Raw genomic sequence first — 23177 nt, 5'->3', positions numbered from 1 at the left:
AGTACTTTGGCAACAAGGCAAAATAAAGGCCATTCTCACGCTGTGCATTCCAGCACATCACTTCAGCTCCCCACCACATCTGTGCCAAGACAACTGCTCACAGGGTGGAGGCTGTAAATCAGATCACTGAGAAAGTATGAGACAAAAAACACCAAGAATCTCCCAGAAAAAAAAGCAACCACGCTGTTACTTACAGCAGGTTTGCCACCAAAGTCAACATCCCGTGTAACTGTACCCTCAGAAACTCAGTTTTGGAAAGCTCAGGTCCTTTCCACAGAACTCAAATGATCCCTGGCAAAGCAGTAACATTCCTTAAAAGCGGGTCTTAAATAACTGCACACCTGTCGACACTCAAATAAAACACAACTCCTTGGTGAACAAGGGCCAGACACTGCCTAAGAATGTGGCAAATAAAACAGAAGAGGAAAGATTGCAGAAAGGCTGTTCAACAAAAGAGATGGAATAACTGCAGCTCTGTCCCAAAACCATCATTATTTCTCATGCCCAGAAGGACAACTCTCTGTAGAGCTGTCCATAGTAATGAATGCCTCAATCTAGAACAAATCAGGAGAGTGGCACTGAAAGAAAAGCAAGCTGTGTGAGAAAAATGCATCTTCTGAACACTTTTTGTGGCAGCAAAAATGAGAAAACATTCATGCTGACCTAACAAAATTAAGGGATTGCCCACAAAATCACTTGGAAAATTCATGAATGGCTGAGATGAAGACAAAGAAGTGACCCAAAGAGCATGGTGTAGTAGCACATCAACTGCTCCAATGACCAATATATTGGTAGCAAAAAAAAAATAAATCCAAGCTTCATGCTCAGATATCAACATTTGGAAAATAATAAATAATAATTGTATCTTACAACAACAGTACCCTCTACTGTTATAAAGTCGAATAGCAAAAGATGAAGCCCAGCTCTGACCATCACAGATACCCAGTGCAGCCACCAAGAACACCTACACAGCTATAACAGCTATCTAGCTTCCTGTGGAGAACTTTCAAGTCTGTTGGTTTCTTTACACTACACAGTCAGATTTGAGGTTGGTTATGATGCTCATTTAATTCTTTTCCCCAGACCTTTTACTGTGATTGGCAAAGTGACAGTTTCAGCCTTAAAAAAAAAAAATGGAAAAATTGAACACCATCTTTTTTAGAAGCCCAGAGCCAGTCAGCACCACAGCAATATCTTCTGGATCGCTCACAGAACACCGCTGTAGTGGGGCTTCAAGGCAAGCCATGAACTTCAGGAGACACGGCCCTTGTGGTGCCCAGCTGGAAAGCAAGGGAAGATGTGACAAGCACAGGCTTTAGCAGAGCTATAGGGCTAAAAAGGCTCCAGAACTTGATTTGAAGCACAGGCATCCATCATGGAATGTTTGGATAAACAGGCAGCGAGAAGGAAAAAACACAAAAGTGATGAGCGCTTCAACCAGATGGTGAGGTTACAGTCAGTATCTCAACATGGAACTGTGGATATAAGTGCTCATGTGTGATCCAGAACTACACACCACTTGCCTTCAGAAAAAATAAAATCCCTCAATATCAAGATGAGAAGAAACCCTCTCACTACTGAGGAACGGCTGATCCATGCAGAACAATCCTTCATCTGCAGCTGGCTTTTGGAATTCAACTTATGATCAACTCATAGCTTTCTAGTTTAAAATTTTCCCTTGAACTTACTGAGTTTGAACTTTAATTAGCCACAGAGAGCTCTCAGAAAACAGAATCCCTTACTTTGTGAGCAATCAATCAGCATCATGAAGAAACAAGGCTTTCTTGAAGCAGCTATCACCCTCCACACAGTACGAGACCCTTAATGCGGGGCCCTAAAGATTCTCACAACCTTCAGGAGTTGGTCTGGAGACTCCTCTGCTTCCCTTTGAATTACAGAGCATGCAGCAATAGCACTACCAGAGTATGGTTCAAGATTCCTGCTACAAAACCCAACCAGAGCGAGGGCAGACCGAGGCACCTGGGAAGGACTCTGTGCCATTACTGAGAGGTAATTTATCAGAGCTCTTAATCCTACCCTAGGCAGCTAAAATTACATATCAAGAACCCACCCTATGAATTAATCCTGTCTGAAAAGCTTGTATTTGTCTTCTGTTTGGAATGTGATAACTGCCAACCATAACCCTGAGGCCAGCAGGTTCACTTTCCCTCCCAAACACATCAAAACAGTTTCATGTCCTTCTATCGGAGCAGAACCACAGCTGAATACAACCCAGGGCAACAGCAACAGGGCAACCATACAAATATTTGAATCCTGGCAAGTAGGCACAACGCGGGCTATAGTGGTGTTTATAATGAGTTACAGAGAATGACAAATTGATCTGAATCAGCACCACAAGACTGAAACCCTGATGCATTTGCACTGAAAAGCGTGAACAAGATTATAACTGCGAGCCACATATTCTGCTCCACTCAAACATACAGAACTTCCAAAAACAACACTAACACAGTGCCACACTCCAAGAAACATATTCACAAACTGCAATGTCTGAAGAAAAGCAATGAGAAGGACAGAGCCTAGAAAATTTAAGAAAACAAGACCGAAGAGAAGACTACCAGCCTAGAACACGTGAAGACATGCTGAGAAGAGGAGGAGGATATTCACAAAAGCTTTTCATTGACTTGATTGCAGTCAAAATGATTTAGGGCAGACGTCAGGAAAAAATCTGTCTACAGGGAAGAATAATTAAGCACTGGGATAGATTGTCCAAGTTTCAATCACATTTTATAGAGTACTTCTGACATACGCTGGCATGAAATTATGTTAAAAATATTATTTCTAGAGGCCTGGAGAAAGACTTTCTGCAGCTCTTCCCAAGGCTATTTTCTACAGTTTCCTATAAAGGAAAATATTTTGAGTGGCCATTGTTGAAACACAGCTTCTAACATGAATAGCAATCTTTAAGATAAGATAATCAGGAAAATAAATATTGGCAGAAGTGAAAAACATTAATCTACAGAAAAACAAAATAGGACAATCAGCTTACAAGTTAAATATTTACTCAAGTATCTCAGATGGTAACTAAATTGTTAGACAATAAGAAAGAAAACCACCTTGCAGAGTTCTAGCTCTCACTCCAGGCTGTTGCTAATGCCAGTGAAGCAAGGTAGCTTGGCTACAAGCTAGAGAGCCAGGAAAAGAAAAACACACAACAGAAATACTAAAACAACTGAAGGGTTTCAGTTAAACAGATTTGCTGCTCAAGACCTCTATTTTCATTTTAACATCAGAGCAGCAATAAATGCTGTGTAGCAGAAGCCACACCTCCCTCTATTCAGCCCAAGTCCTGTGACAGTTACAATCAGAGCAACAAAACTTCTCCATGGTACAATTGCCCTGCATTCATCCAGAAATCCTCGGCACTTTCAAAACTGTTATGGGTCCCTTCCAACTCAGGATATTGCATGATTCTATGACTGCCCTTCAAGTAAATCCAAAATCATTGCCTGGTTGGAAAGCATCATGGAGAAGAGAGAGATTAAAAGAAATGGTTTTGGATTTGCTCCTGTCTTCTAAATGAAACTTCTGATATACACAAACCTGCATATGATCATAATCCTGTCCAAGCATACAGCATCCAACATGCAACTGCACGGCATTCATACTCCATGCCATAGCACATAGCCACGTTCCCCTTAACATTTTATGGGAGCAGGCAGACATTCCAGAGTCGAGGCTTCACACTGCACAGGATGTAGGAAGGGAACCACAAAGCAATCAATGCAAAACGAAGCCTTCTGGAAACGTTCATCCTGATAGCTCCCACTGGATACGGATAAAGGAAATGTAAGGATTTTTTTTATTTTATTTTTAATTAAAATATTTTATAAAGCATATGCTGAGGAACTGATAGAAGTTCTTTTAAGAGAAAACAGCTTAGAAGAGGAATATATTGCATTCTCAACTCTTACTGAAAGAAGATTTTGGCGTTCGTATGGCTCGTCAGCTTGCGTGCTTTAGAAATCCCACCTTTGAAGGCCAACAAGCAGCTGCTGTGGAAAAGAGACAACCACTCCTATCAGCGAGGTCACTGCAAACAAGGACAGCCATGAGCAGTTGGCTAAAAGGACTCAAAAAGCAGATGAATAAAGGCAATAAACTACCCCAAAATATTTGCCAAATAACAGCTGTGCTGTATGGGGAACCTTGGAACTGGAACTCTGGAACTGGAAGGACGTAGAAAGAAGATCAGAAAGATGGACTTTATTCCACTGAAGTTTATTGAAGAATCTGTTGGATTCTAGTGAAGAATCAACAGAAGTGCTGAAAAGGAGTGGAAAAAAACAAACACAAATACAGAAGGGAAGCCTTGAAGGTGCTCGTTTTCTTAGGTACAACACATTGCCATTGCCCACCTCTCCCCCTGGCGCAGGCTGCAAACCCAAACTTGCAGTCACACCAGTAAAGAGCAAACTTGCTTTCAGCACTCCAAACTGTGACAGCTGAACTGTGCTGTGCCCACACTGTCATAATGCAGACATGCCTGCCATGAACAGCTGGCAGCAGTGAAAGGAGCACAATGCAGCGGTGTAAGCACCCGACCCAGCTACTTCCAGCAGCACTATCTTCTGCAGATGGAAGCGGTTATCACATGCAAGGCTTTGCTTGCAGCCATCATATTCACACCAGTCCTTGACAACTGATCACACAACAGTCTGCAATATCCACCCTTCTTCCAAATAGTTCTTTGTTAGTCCAAGCTCGCTAAATAACTGCTTGTCAAGGACTTGGAGACTAAATTAATAGTGTTGCACTGTCACTGCCTTTCCTCCCCAACTTTCTCATCTGTTGAGCTCTGGAAGTTAAAGATAAAGCCCCGATTATCTTGGAATACTGTACTTCTCACAGGGCCCTTGGGACTTCGCTTTCTATATAATTACATTTGCAGGGATAAAAGCAGACACGTGGAAAACACTCCCAGTGCCCACCTCATCCTCTGAGCCCTACAGGGGAAAAAGGTAACAGTGGCCACAAGTTACAGTTTAGAAACACAGAATCCTTTGAGCAGGAAGGGACCTGTAAAAGTCATCTTGGCCAACTCACGAGGTTCAGACTGGACATTAAGAGAAGATGTTTCACTGGGAAGGCATTGCACATGGAACAGATTGCCCAGAGAGGGTGCTTGCTGTCTGAAGTCTGGTTTTTGGATCATCCCCCTGTCCTTACTCCCTTAACAGTGACCACTTTTGGACTGAATCCCTTCAGGAGCAAAGGGCCTTTGCGGTAGCAACACCATTTCCCATCCTGTAATTGCATCTTCAGCACATCTATGACACATAATCTCTAGAGAGGACTACAAACAAACAAGGGGGGGTGTGCAGATGATTGTGCAGCACCCCACTGGATGCTGATGTATGCAACAAAGGAAGGAGCTTTGCTTAGCCTTAGGAGAAGACAAAGCTTTGGGAAGACAAGATAGCTGCCCTGCAGGAACTGCAAGAAGGTCATCAAGAAAACAGAGCCTGGTTCCCAAAGCATTGCATAGTGGGGCAGAGAGGCAATGAGCATAAATCAAAGTCCTGACCAGATATACCGAAAAACCAGCTCACAGTCAAGACAGCAAGGCACTGGATAAGGCAGCGCAGAGAGGCTGCGAGGTCTCCATCCTTCCAGATTTTCAAAACCTGAATGGATAAAGAGCTGACTAATCTGGTCTCCAAATTAAGTTACTCTAAGAACAAATGATGCTAGAAAAGTTTTGTTTTTAATGTAGGATTTACTGACTTTTACCCAGGGAATGGCCAGATGCCACTTGGTAACTGCAGAAGAAAGAAAAATGCTGTAATTTTCTTTGTTTGAAGTCGTATTTTCTCCACCTGCAACAGCTCCTGGCAGCACGGGGTGTCCCACGGAGGGTAGAGCAGAAGACAGCTGCTGCCCTCAAGTGGTCCCTGCCACAACCGCACATCGCAGAGCCCGCGGCCCCCAGCCCGACTGCACACCTTTTAAAGTGGTGCTGATATGGATCGAGAATGGCATTTCCTAAAGAGCTGGAGCGGGAGGGGACAGGCAGTTCCTGTATCTTCTCACCAAATCAGTTTCCTGTTCCCACCTACGACATGAACGAATTTCCCAGCATACCTGGACACGAGTCAGAGGAAGGCCTGCTTAAACGTGGGCTCGGCAGAAGGCGTTCCAGCACCACGCATCCTGAATTCAATCTGCATTACCTCTGCTATCACATTATTTAGTCTTTGAGAGATTAAAGCACCTACCGACAACAAAAACCAGACCAGAAATCTCAGCAGTAATCAGAACTCCCCAGACAAAGATCACAGTGTTGTTGCTCCTGAAGCTGAGACACGATGTGCCTCTTTAAACATCCTCGCTTATAGGGACAGACAAGTGTAAAACACCAACCAAAGCACTGCGCACACGGGGAGAAATGATGGAGATACCAGAGCTGACAGCTGCAGGCACATCAACCTGAGTTCCTGGGGAGGGATTGGGCAGGAAAACCCCAATCCTCCTTTGTGCTATTTTCAACTCGCTTTAATGAAGCATTTGAGTCACTACGCCAAGAAACTCCACCTATTCACAGGCCAGGAGGTCTCTTCTCACAGATACAATGCACTGTAATTGTAAAACTAACTCTGCTAGTTTGTTGCAGCAAGGAGAAGCAATGTTACCTTGTGCTGTAGCTCTCATCTTCTCCTAAGCGCCAATAGAGCCTGTTTCTCAACGTGCAAACCCATTTTGAAGGTTTGGAAGTATTCATACCACATCTGAATCATCCCTGAATATGAAATAAATATAGAAAATCCCTTCAGAATTAGCAGTTCTTTAGCAACGATTCAATTTGCAATCTTTACACTGCATTAACTCACGTTTCTGCTTCTAATAAAGCACCGGACCTGAACACAACAGCTCTGAAACACATAGAAATTAATGTTGTAATGAAGCATATTTAAAAATAATAAAAGCTTTTCCAATGCTCAGATAAGGCACTTCTAAGCAGAGACTGCAGCAACAGTGCTAACCAACAGCAGCGTTACTAATTTCCCAGCAGCACAATGGGGAAGCACAGATGCTCTATTTAGAACGTGACAGAAATGTGTGGGACAAGCCTCAGAAGGCAGGAAAGTCTTAGCAACTAAATTCACAGTAATTAGATTTCTAATTATACCTAGAGCACCAGTGACTGCTATGCTTGAAGCAGCCCGAACAGCTCCATTATTCCCCAAGTCCCATGTTTGAGTATGGAGAGCAAAAATTACACTTTCCCATTTAAAAAGAAGGCAGATTAATGCAGCAAGTGTGGTGCCTTTGATGCGGTGCAAGTGAAGGCTGAATAACCCTGGCAGCACTCACAGATCTTACACAGCTCCTACCAGCAAGTAATGCCAGCTGCATCATCCCCTAATTACAGGGCTCACACCCAGCCACCAACACTGCCCATGCAAACCATCCCCTCACCAGCTGTGTCACTGACACTGCACTTGGAAACACTGCTGTGCTTTTACAAATATCAGCAGAAATCTCAGCCCTGAGCAGTGACTTCAGCATATGACTGTTCTCCTGCACCTAGCAGAAGCGGAATGTGCATCACAGCAAAACAAGCCTCCTTTGGCTAAATGGATGCTGGATCAGGAGCCTGGAGACCTTGATTCTATTCATAGCTGTGCCCTTGAGCCGCTATGTGACATGGAATTATTTCACCTCCCTGTGCCACTGCTTCCTCGGCCTTCTTGAGTCAAGTCTATTTAGGCTGCCGCCCTTCATCCTAAGAAATGTGTCTCAGCGCATCTTTTTGATTTGGATCTCCAGACACAATCACAATCGAACAGCAATACTTGTGTAGTACTACTGCTGTGATGAATTTGATTCACTTCTGACCAAGATTTAAAAAAAAAAAAAAAAAGCAACTGCACAACATGAATGTGTCAATCACATTCTGCTTAGCCTTAGTATGTAGGAAGCCATCAGCCACTTACCTGCCTGAGAAATTCAACATGAACTGATTTCCAAGCCACTGTGTTTTTGCTCCTAATAAAGCATTCCATAGCTACACTGTGTTAACTCTGGTGGTTCCAGGACTTAAGGGGATATTGACTCAGCTCTGAAGGACCTTAGGTTCAATCAGCGTTCCTAATACTGGAAAGTCACAGGAAGATAGCTAAACAAACAAAAGGACACACTGTAACAGGAGTAAATTAAAGTAGGAGTGACCCCAGCATCATCTGAAAAAAAAGTTAAAAGCATTTATGTTGCTTGCCTTTAAGCTCCCAAAAATGGAAACATTCTGGTTTTTCATTTTTGGAACAGAGAAAGAATAGCTAAATTCATACCCTCAAATGTAGGTGTCGAGATTGTCCAGGGTATGGTGATTCACAGTACTAAGATCCAAACATGATCTGGCTGAGCTGCCCTTGCCAGCCATGCCCAGGTCTGCCCGGTTCACTGCCTCAGCCTGAGGCTGTGATGGCACAAGCAGTTCACGTCAGAAGAATGACTTGTACTAGGAACAAAAGCACCTTGGTAGGAGGCAACAATCGAGGAAAAACTGCTTTTCCAAAACTTGCCTAACTGCTGCAGACACAGTCGAGATCAGTATTGAGGCCACGATGGACAGAAGGCCACAGCAGGAACAGCTTGTCCCACTCCAGACAATCCACTATGAACCCCTTTGTGCAGGAAGCTGTTGCACCAATAACATCAGCAGATGGGGCACGAAGCAGAATTCAGATGAGCATGAAGGAAGCTCAATGCCAGCCCACCCCTATTACAGCAGGCAGAGAGTTAGGCTACCAAATGAGCACTGTGGTGGAGCTCCCAGTGAGACCAGTAATAACTCAGGGCTCAACAGCCATGGCAGCAAACTGCATGTCACTGGGATAAGCTGAGAGGAGATGGATGGAAGGCAGGAACAGCTCAGCAGCACGGCTGACGTGGCCTTCACAGGGAGGCACTGTTCCAGCTGAACCCGGCACCAAGGGGCTGCAGGCAGCTGGGATGAATGAGTCCTTTCACCTCTGAAAGCACCCAGCTGCAGAGCATTTGCTGAGAGGTGAAGTGCTTTCATTGCATTGTGCCTCACAGAATATGGGTGCTTGCTGACTTTGACCTCTGGAGAATTGTAAGGGTGCAACTTCAGCTCCTTCAGCCAAGTGCAGCCCCTTACAAGCCCTGAGCACGGGCACAGCAATACCACTGCTCAGCCTGCAGGGGCTCATGGTGCTGTGCTGCCCTTCCCCACACCTGCTCCTGCAATCCTGGAGCCTCAGGAGCTGTCCCAGCAGTTCTGCCTAGCGATGTTACAGAGAGACAGCAAGGTGCCCAGGACAGCATGGTTGGGAACTGTTGGGTGTTTCACCAGGGGGCACTGAGAGCATTCACCTGCAGTCACAAAGAGATAGCACCACAGCTGTGCTTCCTGAGCTCTGCGAATTCAAGCTCAGCTGTGCTCCCTATTCTGGCAACTGACCAGGGAGGACAGAGTAACCTGAACACTGATAGCAATTTCCGGGTATTAAATCTATTTTCCAGTGTTCTGCCCAGATAAGAGAACCAGCCAGCAAAGCAGTGCTCAGAAGCTTCCAATTTCAGGCTGAACACATTTCAGTCCGATAGGAGAGTTCTTAGAAAAGTCAAGGTATTCTACTGGCAACTTGTCTCAACATCTATTTTTACACTTTTGTTTCTAATATTCACTGCTGCCACAATAATATTACTTCCTACTTTGAACTCTTACTCCAAAAAGTTATCATTGTGATACACAAATCCCTAAAGCATCTGAACAGCAGCAAAGAAGTTCCTTAAATCTGTAGCTGGACCTATTTATGAGAGCTTTCCAACCACTCATTACCAGTCCTGGAGAAGCACAGCATAGCACAGACTACAGAAGAGCTGAGCAAATGAAACAGGCCTTAAAGCAGCTGTTGCAGAAAGCTCACACAGCTGCAAAATACCATCTAAAAGCTTTAAAAAAAAAAGCCACAAACCTAATGCCCACAAGGTTAACAACTATCAGGTTTTTTAGCCGACAGAGCAGCAACAAAATCTACTGTAAAGAAGCAAACACACCCCTACAGCTAAGGCCACAGACAGAGAAAAAAAATCAGATCACCATCAGTCTGTCACCCCTCACAACACAGACACCAGTGCTCTGTAATTCTATGCTAGAAAAGGACATGCTCTCTCTTGCACCTAACCATAAATCCAGCCAGCTTAGCTCCAGCCACTCTCATCAGAGATTTATGCTCTCAACGCCAAGCTGAGTTGGCCCTGAAATGCTATTTTTGTAGGAGCACTCTGCATTTCCCTCTTCTGGCAGAGGTGAGCAGTGCAGTAACCCCATAGCCAAAGGTCTGAGCACAAAGCTATTGCACACCCCAAAGGGCACAAGTTTGTCTCTGTGGCTGCTCACGCACCAGCTGAATGCCTTTTCATTCGTCTTTAATGAACAGAAAGGAAAGAGGTCAGGTGTCAGAGCATGCAGGACCAGCTCCCTCACACAGAACAGGCAGCAATGCCTGTAACTCAAGCTACAACAGTTGTACCCACACCGCATACCATCACACGTACAGTGAGACTTCAACTGCAAGAGAAAGAGCATGTGCATTCCAAACCCTCCTAAAAAGATCAATTTCTTTCACACATTTCAGCTCCAAGCACAAGAATTGACAAAACTACCATTTCATTTTAAAGGAGAAAAATCGTATATACAGGTTTGATTGCTTTTCATTAATTTAACCTTACTTGCTGAGCCTGGTCTCCATGGAAATGCAAGCAGAAGAAAAACCTGCAACCAGAAGTGAGTCAGTTTTGTCTGTTTATGTCTCCTCAGTTCCCATAGAAACAGACATAAAAAAAAAAAAAAGATAAGGGTCCTGAAATACCATCAGAAAACCTCTTCCCAAAGCTTTACGTCTTCAGCTGCCTTTCCGAAATTAGAGTTGGAAACAACACCAAGCAACAGATGACACAGAAGTGATTTGGTTTTGTTACATAGACACTGACAGAAAATACCTGGGGACGTTTCAAAAGCCACATCCAAACTGAAAGTTCTCAATCTACAGTTACAAACTGTACCAACTTCACCTTTGACTGCAGTGCCTAAAGCAGGGTATGTATTATTCAATTAATTCAAAGCTAATGTAGATACAAATACAACAGAGATGAGAAAATCTGCATCATGCTCCCTGCCCCAAGCATATTTCAGAGGCAATAAATAAATAAATAAATAAATGCTGCCTCAGGGCAATGAGTCCAAGATTTCCATAGGCAGGACATTTTTTAAAGGACTCACTCCTTCCTTTGAACAGATTCATTTTTAAGTTGCAAAATCAGCTCTACATATAGCAGGTTAAGCAACAAATACCAGTATTAAACATTAACACAAGTCTACTCTGTCCGTCACAGTTATGGGTACAAATGCACTCCTCCAAGCAGATAAAGCAAATCCCAAGGCACTGGCAGCAAGAATCCATCTCCCCTCCTACTGACAAGGGGTGCTGGGGCACTTCCCATGCACAGTATTCTTCTCCATTGCACTGCTGTCACCCTCCTTCCTCCTGCTAACTGGGGGTGTTTGGCTCTGAGGAAGGACAGGAGAGAGGAAAAGAAGCGGCTGCAGTGCACATCTCAGACCTCCACATCCTGCTCCTATCACTCCTGTTATTGGGTAGGAATCCCCTGGCATCACACACAACGAACAGAGCCATGGTTACCTGCTGCTGCAAGGTCCTTCTGAAACACACAGGACAGCTGACCCCAGTATCAAACTTCTTTCCTCGTGTCCACAACACATCATCAATCCCACGTGTTAGCACACCTCCATGCAACTCAACACCTTTAAACAGACGGCAGTGGCTTTTGTCATTATCGCCTGCCTGGGAAAAACAAGCAAGGAAAGCATTTCTCTTTTATCACTGCCACCAGAGCAAAGCTGCAGAAGGGAAAAGAATAGGTAACAAACACAACAAAAGAAAGGCTTGGAGAGGAACAGCACAGCGTGACCCTTCCTGCAAGGAGAAAGAGCAGCAGCAGCAGTCATAGGAAGTTCATCTTCAGATGCAGCTGAACTTAATTCAACCTTAATTAGCTCACATTAGCTGAATTCAATCTATTCCTGTTACAGGAAAGATAAGCCTTAGGGAATTAATTATTTTCTACTCCCCTTTGTACTTCAGCACAGTGTAATGTCACACCACAAGGAGAGCAATCTCTCAAAACCCAGCGAGGCAGCACTCAAAGAGGACAGATCTGAAGTTTGGTGGAGGAGGCACAAGAAACACCGACGGGCATCCTTCCATCCATTCAGAAGCAAAACCTCCCTTCACGGAGGTGTCAGGCAGCAGCAACCACCACACTTTAACTATTCCTTTACTCCAGCAGCTAAATATTCAAAGCCTTAGCATGACTACCTCTCTTACAGTTACCAATCAAACTCATGCATTACAGCTCCATAAAAGCATTTTCTAAAACATTACAGGGACAAACCAGACAAGCAGCAAAGCAGCAGATGGATCGTTTTTCCCTGTGCTCTATGACAAATGCAATTCTCATTTGATATTAAATGCAGGTGTCAAGTTCATAAAAACCAGGCTCCGAAGAGATTCCGAGGCATCGGCTGTCAGGATCAGCTTAGTTTCATACCTCCACCAGCACAAAGAATGGGGCAGAGAGAAGGTGAATGTGATTGCTGCAGCTAGGAAATCACTGTTACACTCAATAAAGACACTGGTCATAAGAAAAAAAAAAAGAATTTAATGACATAAAATCAATACTCTGAGATTATTCAACACCTGAAAATCAACGCTGCTAACTTAGTTTTACCCTTTAGGGCATCACTGTTGTATCAATCATGAAGAAAAGCACAAGGTCACAGCTTGAATTACTGGGAAATTAATGCACAGAAGAGCTATCAAGCAGCACCTGTCCTGTGTGCTGATTAGGCAAAGTCCCCTTAGAAAAAAGGAAATATAACTGCAACTTTATACATCATATCACATTCCATCAGCTCAAGGAGGCCTCATCATGGCTAAAAGAGCAACCTCAGTTCTGTCATTTGTTAACTCCCAAACGCTTATTTACAGGAGCTTAGTATTAACCCTTCACATTAAGGTTCCCAACACAGGATTTTGTCTGCTCGTGTTCCTCATGTGCATAATTACAGGATAATAAAATGTTTTTGATACACACAAAACTCTACAGACCAAGAGAAGGCTGCTTTGAAAAGCAATCATACAGAAACATTCCCTTCTTACATTTGGCTTCTGTTAACACAAAAATTTCAAGGAGCTCCAGCAAATATCTAAGACACAATCCACAACAGTTTCTAAAAGAAAAGGAACCGTGGTGCAGCACATATTAATTGTGACAACTATGAAGACCAGGTAAGCAAACTTCCTAGACCAACATCGCTGCTTTGCACCTGTTGAAGATGCTTAATGCAAGTACTGCAACTTCCAGGATCAACTGAAGAACACATTTAAAACAGAAAAGTGGAAAAAAGCAGATGTACCCCTAACAGATCACCTGCAAGCTGCCAGAGCAGTCAGCACACTCTATGGAGGTACAACCCCCCCTTCATCCCTCCTTCTGGTAGAAGCGTTCTGTTTCTAGCAATCCACCTTTGCCTACAGATTTATAACACTGTATGACAAGGCAAAATTTCCACCAAAGCCCCAGGAAAGCAACTTGGCTTATAATAACGAGTCACACACACAGCTGCAGCCACACATCCAAACAGGCGGAACCTGAAGGAATTCAGACCCCACCACGGCAGCCTGGCACACAGCATGTAAGCACACAGCTCCTCCTCCACGTTTAACAAAGTTCATTCTGAGGCTGTGGCCCGAAGGGCTTTTTGGTGCATGTTTCTGTTGTTTCTTTGCCTTGGGTTCTGTTTGGTTTTCATCTTTGACTGTTTGTTTTTGGGAAGTCTCAACACGGTTTCTGACCCTATGAGAGAAGCAAAGGACAGCAGGCACTGTAAGTCAGCAGAACCGTTCTTTTAACTATTTTCTATTCTTATTTCCATTCGGGAAGGATTTTCTACATATCACTGACAAAGTGCTGGTTTATAGACTAGCAGTGAAGCAATGAACCTCACCTGCAGCGCACACCTGAAAAAAAAAAAAAACAACTTTTGTCCAGAAAGACTTCTGTCTCCTCCTATAAATCATCTTCTTATACCCATTGTAGCACAAGTCACTGCAGCAATTCTCACATTGAAGTCACCACCACATCAGTGTGGACAGAATCTCTGAGCCATCACCTGTCACCATACTAAACTTCCTGGAGCACACAATAAATGATAAGGGGTGTGCAGAGGTAGAAAAACAGGATCAAGTTTAACAGGCACTGCAGTAGGAACCTCCAGCAGCACACACACCAACACGCCACAGCAAAGACAGAATTTGACCGATAGCTTTGTCAGATACCCAAACAACACTTGTGTGTGTTTCTCAGCCCTCATCCAGGGCGCAGTGGTGGGCAGTGAGGGGGCTGAAACATCCTGAGGGAAGGCCAGCCTGGCTGCGGAGCAGGGCAGGAAAAAGGGAGCTGTTCCCTGCTTTTGCCATTTTCAGTCAACGGTCTCACGAGCAAACAAGAAACCCAATCAACACAAGCAATAATAAAAGCAGTAACTGAGCAATCAAAGCTCAGCCCAACCTATATCACATTGCAACTAAAGCCTCCCATGGCACTGCTGCACAGTACAATCCTCACACTGTACTCAGTGAGGTCAACTGTTTCTTTGGATTTCAAAAGGATGAGAGACATCGTTTTAGATGACAGATAGCTGGCAAGGAATAGGATGGCAGATAAATGGAAGATGAGGATTTCTGAAGGACAAAGCGAGATGGTGAGATAGCCAGCGTGTCGGGTCAGAGAAGGGAATCAAAATCCACCAGAGGGAAAAACCTTGGCTTTGACATTGGCTATGCAGAGCGGGTGGCAAAACTGCACAGAGCCGGGGAACAAAAGCCTCAGCACGTAGACTCTTTATTTTGGGAATTAGGAATCAGAAAGTAAGACAGGCTGTCCCAGGAACTGACAGCTGTAATGCCAGCTACACAGAGCGCGAACCTGCTCGTGTACCCGGTCATAAAAGCAAAGCCGTGAGGAACATCAGGCGACGACAAACTCAAACCTTTAAGCACACCGACAGCTCCGCGTTTGCTCGGGCTTCGGCGCGTCCCTCCGACGCCGTGACAGCGGCACCGGCTGGGCGCGGGGCAGCGCGGCGGCACGGCGCCTTACTTACTGGAGTCCTCCCAGCGGAGGAGGTGCAGCTTCCAGGCGGAGTAGTACAGAAAGCCCAGCACCAGGAAGAGGCAGAGGGCGAGCAGCAGGTTGCGCATGAACACCAGCAGTCCCATCTTCGCATCAGAGCCGCTCTGCTACGCGACCTGCGGAGGGAGGACAGGGTGAGGGTGGGCGCGCTCCCTGACACCCTCCCCCGGTCCACCGCGCCCCGCGTGGGGGCTCCGAATCGGGCCCGCGCGAGGCCTCCTCCCTCCCCCGCCCACGCCGGACTCCCGCCGCCCCTCCTCACCCGGCCGCCGCCGCCCCCGCCGCCGGCCCTGGGCGTCCGGCCGCCGGCCGCGGTCCCCGGGCTCGGGGCTGCGGGAGCCGCCATGCCGGGCGCGGCGCAGCGGGACCGGCCGCCGCCACCGCGGAGCTGAGGGGCACCGCGGCCGCCAATGGAGCGCCGGGGCGGGCCCCCGCGCCGCCAACCCGCCCGCATAGCGGCCGCCGCCGGCCAATGGGGAGGCGCGGGGGGCAGCGCCCGCAGCCAATCGCGGGAAGCGTCCGCGAGCCGACGGTGGGCGGGCGGCGGGGGGTCGCCGCCGGAGGGGCGCTGCGGCAGGGCGGCGGCGCGCGTGCGCGGACCCCGCTCGCTCCCCCGCGCGAAGCCAATCTCCGCGCGGCACTCCGCCAATCGGCGCTGCGGGCGCCGCGCCGCATCTTCTTTGGCGGCCCGACCCGCCGCGTTAAAACGGGGCCGCGCCGCACCCCGCCCTGCTCCGCGGTCCCGTTTAGCGCCCGTGCGGCGCGCTGCCGTTCTCCTATTCCAGAAAATCCTCAGACCCCCGCGCCTGACCGCATCGCGCAGCCTCACGGCGCTGGACGTACAGGAAAGCGCGACTCGCGCTGCGCGGTCGGCGTCGCTTCCACACCGTTGCAGCCTCCGCCTGCCCCGTGAGCACGGCGCTGCGCTGCCCGGCTCGCTGCCGCCCTCGGCCTCGCTGGAGGCCCCAGGAAGATATCAGCACGGTGATAAACATCGTGTTTTCAAGGCGGCAAATAAATCCAGTGATTTCCCGTTTCCACCCTGCGTGATTCACCGCTAACATGAGAAACGTCAAGAGCCGCGTGAATTTAAGGCATCGTGGATAGGACTGCTGTCAAGGCGGTGGCACTGCAAGGCCAGGTGCCGGGCATACATCGTGGCAGTGCAGGCTGAGCCCTGCCTGAGCCCCTCCCCACGGGGTGCGGAGCAGAGCACATGCACAGCCTATGGGGAGCCGGGGTGCTCTCGCGGCCACTGAGGCGCAGCTGAGACCTCAGCTTTGTGTTCAGCACGAATGAAGCCACGCCAGCTTATTGCAGGTGCTGCATCCTCGTAGCTGGGCTCACTGATCCACCTACGTCCTCCACTAGAAATCCTGCTGGGATCTTCAGATGCTCGCTGCACGATGCAGAAGCTGAACACGTTCGTGCCAACGCCCAGGTATCGTTGGCACCAATCGTCCCAATGGGTGGAGAGGGACCAGATCTGCATCCGAGCACCCCGTGCTGCAGCTCAGCCCTTTGCCACGCACACCAGCCCCTGGCTCCCCGGGATGCTCAGACACCAGCTGTGCTCACGCAGCCGAGGCAGCTGCCTCCACCCCAGCAGGCTCGGGCAGCACGAGCACTCGCATCTTGCTTGCCCCTTTCCTCACCTCGGCAGTCTTCCAGCTGGGTAGAGCAAGTTCTCCACTCTGTATCTACTTTGGACGTGTTCAGATCTCACCTAAGCACTGTGAGTTCACTGCTTGTATGCTCATGAGCACAGCAGCTGACCCGGTGTCGATAAAGAGACAGATAAGCAGAGACCTGTTGCACGGAGGCAGATAATGACAAGGCTGGGGCTTGCCACAGTGCCCAGGTTTGTCACTTGGAAACCCTATGCCATACTATCAGGTGTCAGCATGCTGGAAGGAGCCCAGCACGATGTCAGACAGCTTCCCTGCCAGGAAAAAGCCAGGGAGAAGAGTGCTGTGTGTTTATGGAAATCGGGTACCCGGCTGCTGCCTGAGAGCCGTGAGATGAATTACAGCAATGATCAGTGGAGTGATCTGGTTTGAGTAGTAGGGCTTTAGTCTGAGCGTGTTCCCACTTAGCTTACACATTTCATTTGCAGGCAGATGTCAAGCTGGACGTTGCTAGGCGATGGACAGCAGGGGAATAATTAAGCCCGATTCAATTCTATCATATTGCCACACTCCTTTCTGGAATGCTCTGGAGCTCTTCCAACAAAACTGACCAAAGGAAAGGGCAAAAACTGTGGCACATCTTGATCCACAAAAACCCACTTGTGATTGAGTCACTAAGCCCTGGCATGGAGCCTGTGTCCACCCGGGTGCCCCACAGCACCACCCTCATGAGTGAGCAGTGACTCAGAAAGAAGACACAGATGTGGCCACAGCAGCAGGAAGCTGACCTGTGGATGCCCTATACTCTGCAGCCACCTTACATCAACCTCAGCTCCTCTGAGACACTGCCATTGGGCAGGATGCCACCCAGTGTCCACACAATCCTTCCCCCCAAATTTCATGTTGTCACATCAGACTAGATACCACTTAATACAATATATTGTTATTCATTAAATACCACAGCAAAAATCTATTTCCACTAACAGCCAGAGAGGGATTACCTGTGCTGATGCACAGACTGGGGGAACAAATCGTGGGCTGTAACTCACTCGTATTTTGTCTTTGGCACTCTGGCCAAACTTGTTTCACCTCACACAGTTGTTGTGCATTATTCTTATGTGTGGTCTCTGTCCTTTGGTGAGCAGCACGCTCAGTCCGGGGACAGCACTTTGCATTTCTGCCCCTCTAGCATTCTAAGAACAGCGATGTTGTGGCTCTCATTGAAAGATGTGTTAATTTTTGAACAAATACTCAGCTGCTGTGAGGCCAGGGTATTCTGAAGAGCTGAAGCAACGTGCAGAGACACAATTGTACCCTGTGAAGGGAGAAACACAGCTGGTACAATATGGACCCTGCGAGAGAAACTTCTCCTTGGGCAGAAGGAAAGGTCTGGCCCATAGGAACTGGAGCATCCGTGCAGCACACTTGGGCTTTTCCACAGCAGTCAACAATGATGTAGGATTTTAATTTAAAATATGTATTATAAAGAATTAATAAGGCTCAGTTTAGATTAACTACGTGCATTAACAACTATGCTTAGAGGTCTGTCTGCGTGCCAAGATTTAATGGGGAGACATCAACGGCTGGGAGCAGATGTAGACCCCCAGCGACTGTTGCTTGATTGGGTGCCATTTAATAGTTTTTAAAATCAATTATAGAGATGACAAGGTGAAGGCTTACATTTGTGGCTGACCCAAATGCTGATGGAATGCTCACAGCCATGGCACGCTCACTGCCCTGGCTGCAAAGGAAGGTGCTGGGGAATGGCAAGAATGGACTGTGCTGCAGGATGGAGGGTCTGCTGGAAAGCAGAGGAGGGAGGGAGGGAAAAACTGAAGGAAGAAAACCAGAAAGTGAGCTCTCCCACACATGGCTACAGCTTAGGTTTGCATTGCAGCACCATGGCTAGGTGAGAGATGAGCCAAGGATTTGTGGATTCAGGTTTCCTTACCTTCAGAACAGGCACAGAAAGCTTAAGGAGCATCACCACCTTGAAACAGGTACTTAAGGGCTGGAAATAAGGCAACGAAGCAGCATCTTCTACCCAGTCCCATGCCACAGCCTGTTCCCACCACCCCCTTACCTTCACAACCAGCATCACTGCTGGAGCTGCTGCTGTATGCAGGTTTAGTACGGGTGAGCAAAGACCGTGGGGTCCGTGTGCTGCGTGGGAATGCTCCTCTGTTGTCCCTGCAGCTGCAAGGAGCAGCTCAGCCAAGGACAGCCTGCCTAACCTCCTTGCACACGTTTTGCTAGAACCTGGAATGACACAGCTTGATCTGCCTGCTGCTGTTACATTGGACATCAGCTCCTTGGCCCAAGGACGCTGCGTTTCCCATCCTGCAGTTTCAGTACTTCTGAAATTAACTGCACTGTTGTAAGGAAGTCTTTTTATGCGTCTGCAGAAGGCTCAAGGTGATGGTGGAGCCATGTGGCAGTGATCTCCTCCTTTACTCTGCTATCTGAAGGCCATCTTATCTCCAGCCAGTCCCCTGACACCTGACAAAATGAATCATAGGATTAATCATAGAGTGGCTTCTGTTGGAAGGGATCTCAAAGACCATTTAGATAAAATCCAACTGCCATGGGCAGGGTTGCCAGCCACTAAATCAGGTGCTTGATAAGGCTGTCCATGGCCCCATCTAACAGCCTTGAACACCTCCAGGCATGGGGCATCCAAAGCTTGTCTCAGCAATCTGTGCCAGAGCCTCCCCAACTAAAAAGCTTTTCACCCACCAGGACCCCAAAGTCCTTCTCTTCAGGGCTGCTCTGAATAAGTTCTTCTCCCAGTTTGTACATGTAACTGGGATTGCCTATCTTACAGCATCATTCCTGCTCTGCTATCTCCATCCTTCTCTACGAGCTGGGAAACCCCCTCAAGCTCAAGACTTGGTGCAGTCTGGAGGGGGTTCACAAATATGATCTCTTAAAAGCAGTAAAATTGTCAGAGTCCAGAGGGAGAAACAAGACCTCAGCACACATTCACTACTGCGTTCACAGCCCACTTAGTTATGTATTGCTTACTTATTGCTTGCCTAAGGGCAGCTCTACCTTAGAAACTGCATTCAAATCATGTCTTTCCCATATCATATATATATATGATATATACAATACACACGCAAAATATAAATAAATGAATATTTACGTGCCTGCTAGGTTTCCCTCCTGCCTCCCAGCTACGCGTGCTCCCCATGGGCTCCAGCCAGCTCCTGCACAGCGGCTGTTGCCAGCAGGCTCAGGGCCAAGCAGGCTGTGCTGTGCTTGTCACAGCCCCCAAGCATCCTCGCCCAACACCCACGCTGCTCCCCCCGAAGCTGCACCCTGTGGAGGGCTGGGAAAGGCACCCCACTGTCCGGATGCAGAGCTCATCAGCATGGGCAGTCCTAAAAATATCCTGGGAGCGAGTGGGCTGGTGGCAGCTGTACAGCAGCCTTTGCTACGTTGATGGGAAGGGCTGTTCTGTGCCTGGGGCAGTGCCAGCACTGCACCACACGCCTGGGCACAGGGGCATGGGCACTCTGTGCTGCCATTGCAGAAGGGGCTGAGGTGTGGCATAGAGCACCCCAACTGCATGCAGTGTTTCTGCCCTTGCCTGGGGCAGGGGAGGGGGGCAGAGTGCTGGGACCATCCTTCCCAGGTGCCTGGGAGGTAGCAGGATGAGGCAGGAGGTCTGCACAGCCCCTCTGCAGAACAGCTCTCTCTCTTCAGATGCTTGCCTTGACACAGGCTCCAGGAAGGGCTGGGCTGGGTTTTGTGGTGCCAGTGCTCAGGGTGGGAGAGAGGCTCCTCCTGCAGCCCACCACCAAGCCACACAGATCTCATAGCAGCCCAGCATCCCCAGAATGTCGCAAACACTACAATTCCAAGTCACCAGCTACCAAGGCCCCCAAAACTGTGCTGCACTCCAGCCACATCTCAGACCCCCGTGCCCCAGAGCAGTTCTTGGGGCCCACAGGCAGACAACCCCAGGCTATGGCTACGGAGCCTGAGAGCAGCATTTCCCAGAGGGACGTTCCCACATTCCCACCCCCAGGGAGCAGGGCCTGGGCCATCTCACCTGTTTCTCCTAGGGCTCAGGGCAGGTTGTGCTTGGAGAAGGGCGAGCCTGAAGCACTGCTGAAGCACAGGGCAGGCTGCTGCCAGACATGTTCAGTGGGGAGGGTACCAGGCACCTCCCCAAAAGTGCTGCACAAGGGCTCTTCTGTCCGTCAGCTCCAGGTCAAAGCAGCCAGGCATTCCGGCCTGCCTGGGGAAGGGGTGGAGATCTGCTGCGGGAGGCAAGGACAGCCCAAGCCTGAGGGATTGCCTCAGACCTGCGTCTCTTGCTGGGAACCATCTGTGCAGCCTCAGCACAGAGCCAGAGTGCTCGTTGGCAGAGCTGCACAGCTGCAGCGGGAGAGAGCCGAGCCCTGAGGCTGTCCTGCACACCAGTAGCAGCTGGGGGACACTGCGGGCCAGCAGCACAGGTGGTGGGTTCCTGGAGAAGGTTGCCCTACGCTGTAAAAGGCTGGGTCTGAAAAAACAGGGCATTAGGGTAGGAGAGACCCTGCTATCTGCAGGAACAGCCACTCTGGAATAGCCTCGGGCTCAGCTGGAGAAGGGGATGGGGCAGAGTTTCCTCGAGCTGGCCCATCAGGTGCCGACGTGCCTGGCTCACAGCCCGGCAGCTCACAGCCACACAGCCCCATGAACGCTGCCTTTCTTCTCACTGCTGCGCTGCCCTTGGCAGTCCCTCAGCTCCCTGGCTGGGGAGGGAGAAGAGCCAATGCCTGCTTTGCTGTCCCTTTCCCCTTGCCAGGTCTCTGCAGAGCACGGATCCCCATATTGGGGTCTCCCCTGCTGCGAGAGCACAGCAGACCCCTGGCTCACCAAGGAGACACTCTGAGTTACCAGCACATATGCCAAGGACAAAGGCAGAAAGGAGAACATAGAGGCCCCTGGACATTCTTCACAGACACCGGCTGTTAGACAGCGTTTGGAAACATCTATCCAGCTGGAAGCAAGGCAGCCAGTGAGGACTCACCACAGACTTCTCTCTGGCTGCCAGCACGACTGCTTCCTTCATCCCCTCCTGGGCTCAGCTGGGCCAGACAAGCAAGAGCTGCATCCTCAGTGCAGAGCCAGGCCTCCACTGCAGGCAGTCACAGCTCTGGTGCTCATCTTCCAGCAGCAGTCCTGCATCCCCAGCAGCAGGGCAGCTCCCCATGGACCACTCCCCATTTCCCACATCGCTGGCAGCTCCTCTGCACACACCCTGCAGCCAGCACCCACCCAAAGTGCCCTCATCCTGCACCCAACAAAGCAGCAGGCACTTTATTCCTCCTCCTCACCTCCCTCCCCAGCTTCTTTCTTTTTTAATGACTTTTTTTTTTTTTTAAATCAACCCCTGTAGCAAGGTTGAGCACTAGAATTAACCCAAAAGGTATAGGAGTGTTGTATTAAAGAGCAGCATTTGAGGTAGATAGGCTGAAAATGGCAGCCCATGCATTATTTATTTAATTAATATGGGGGCTATTATTATTATGGGGGTAATTATAATTAACCCCAACACACCCACCACCAGCCACTCCCCATATCTCAGGCTTATCTGGGGGTCTATGGCTAGAACACCTCTTCCATCTCCCTCTTTTCAGGCTCTCCTACCTCCACTCCTTTTTGTCTACATGTGTACTATACCATTTTAATCCTTTTCCAGTTCCATCCCACACATTTCCTTCCATCTCTAGGTGCTGTCAGAACAGTCTTGACTCGCACGTGGTCGCATTACTCATGCTGCAGCAAGGAGGCTGTGGCAATCATTCCTCCATGGATCGGCCACAGGTTCCTCCAAGACAGCAATCTAGTGAATGTTTCCCATTCCTCTGCAGACCACGCTGCTGACGTCAAAGGAAGCCTACCAATACACACCCCCAGCTGCACTCATTATGGGAACCAAGCAGTACTTATCCCACCTCAAGCGTGGCACCCTCCACTTATCTGAGTGAAAAATCTAAAGCTGCTGAACAGCTCTAACAGCAACGCAAAGAAATGAAGAATGAGCACGGGAAGAGAGTAAAAAGGTTGATTTTCATTTTTAGCAATACCTCCCTTTGTTCATGTCAAACATAAAATATTACACACTGACCCAAGTGCACACACTTCAAGGATCTGTGTAGTGCCCACACAAATTTGTCAGGAAAAAAAAAAAAAAAGAGAGATGTTAACACCTTTCCCAGTTAAAAAAACTGGCTCAAGGAATAGCTGGCATTTTAGACTCCAAAGATATGGGCTGAAGTAATAATCCCA

The 23177-nt window shown here is 48.2% G+C and overlaps 1 protein-coding gene across 6 annotated transcripts in view; it reads right to left on the bottom strand.

The window, feature by feature from the left end:
* The window catches only part of ST3GAL3 (ST3 beta-galactoside alpha-2,3-sialyltransferase 3), a 148064-nt gene extending 129070 nt beyond the window's left edge, over window positions 1-18994 (bottom strand). For 3 of the 6 annotated variants that reach the window (XM_031600981.2, XM_090146554.1, XM_031600990.2), the window contains exons 1-2: window positions 15527-15618; window positions 15236-15380 (exon numbers count right to left, since the gene is read on the bottom strand). In XM_031600981.2, coding sequence (XP_031456841.1) covers window positions 15236-15350 — 115 coding nt within the window. In that variant the 5' untranslated portion in view covers window positions 15351-15380; window positions 15527-15618. Of the gene's footprint in view, window positions 1-6650; window positions 6685-15235; window positions 15381-15526; window positions 15940-18975 lie in introns of those variants that run through there. The other 3 variants (XM_090146553.1, XM_090146557.1, XM_090146555.1) reach the window with 3 other exon arrangements.
* Window positions 18995-23177: the final 4183 nt, after the last annotated feature.

The sequence above is a fragment of the Phasianus colchicus genome, chromosome 9, assembly GCF_987193195.1.
Source record: "Phasianus colchicus chromosome 9, bPhaCol1.hap1.1, whole genome shotgun sequence".
In the NCBI taxonomy this organism is placed as follows: Eukaryota; Metazoa; Chordata; class Aves; order Galliformes; family Phasianidae; genus Phasianus; species Phasianus colchicus.
The sequence above is the reverse complement of the archived record's forward strand: the minus strand, read 5'-3'. Positions and strand labels throughout refer to the sequence as shown.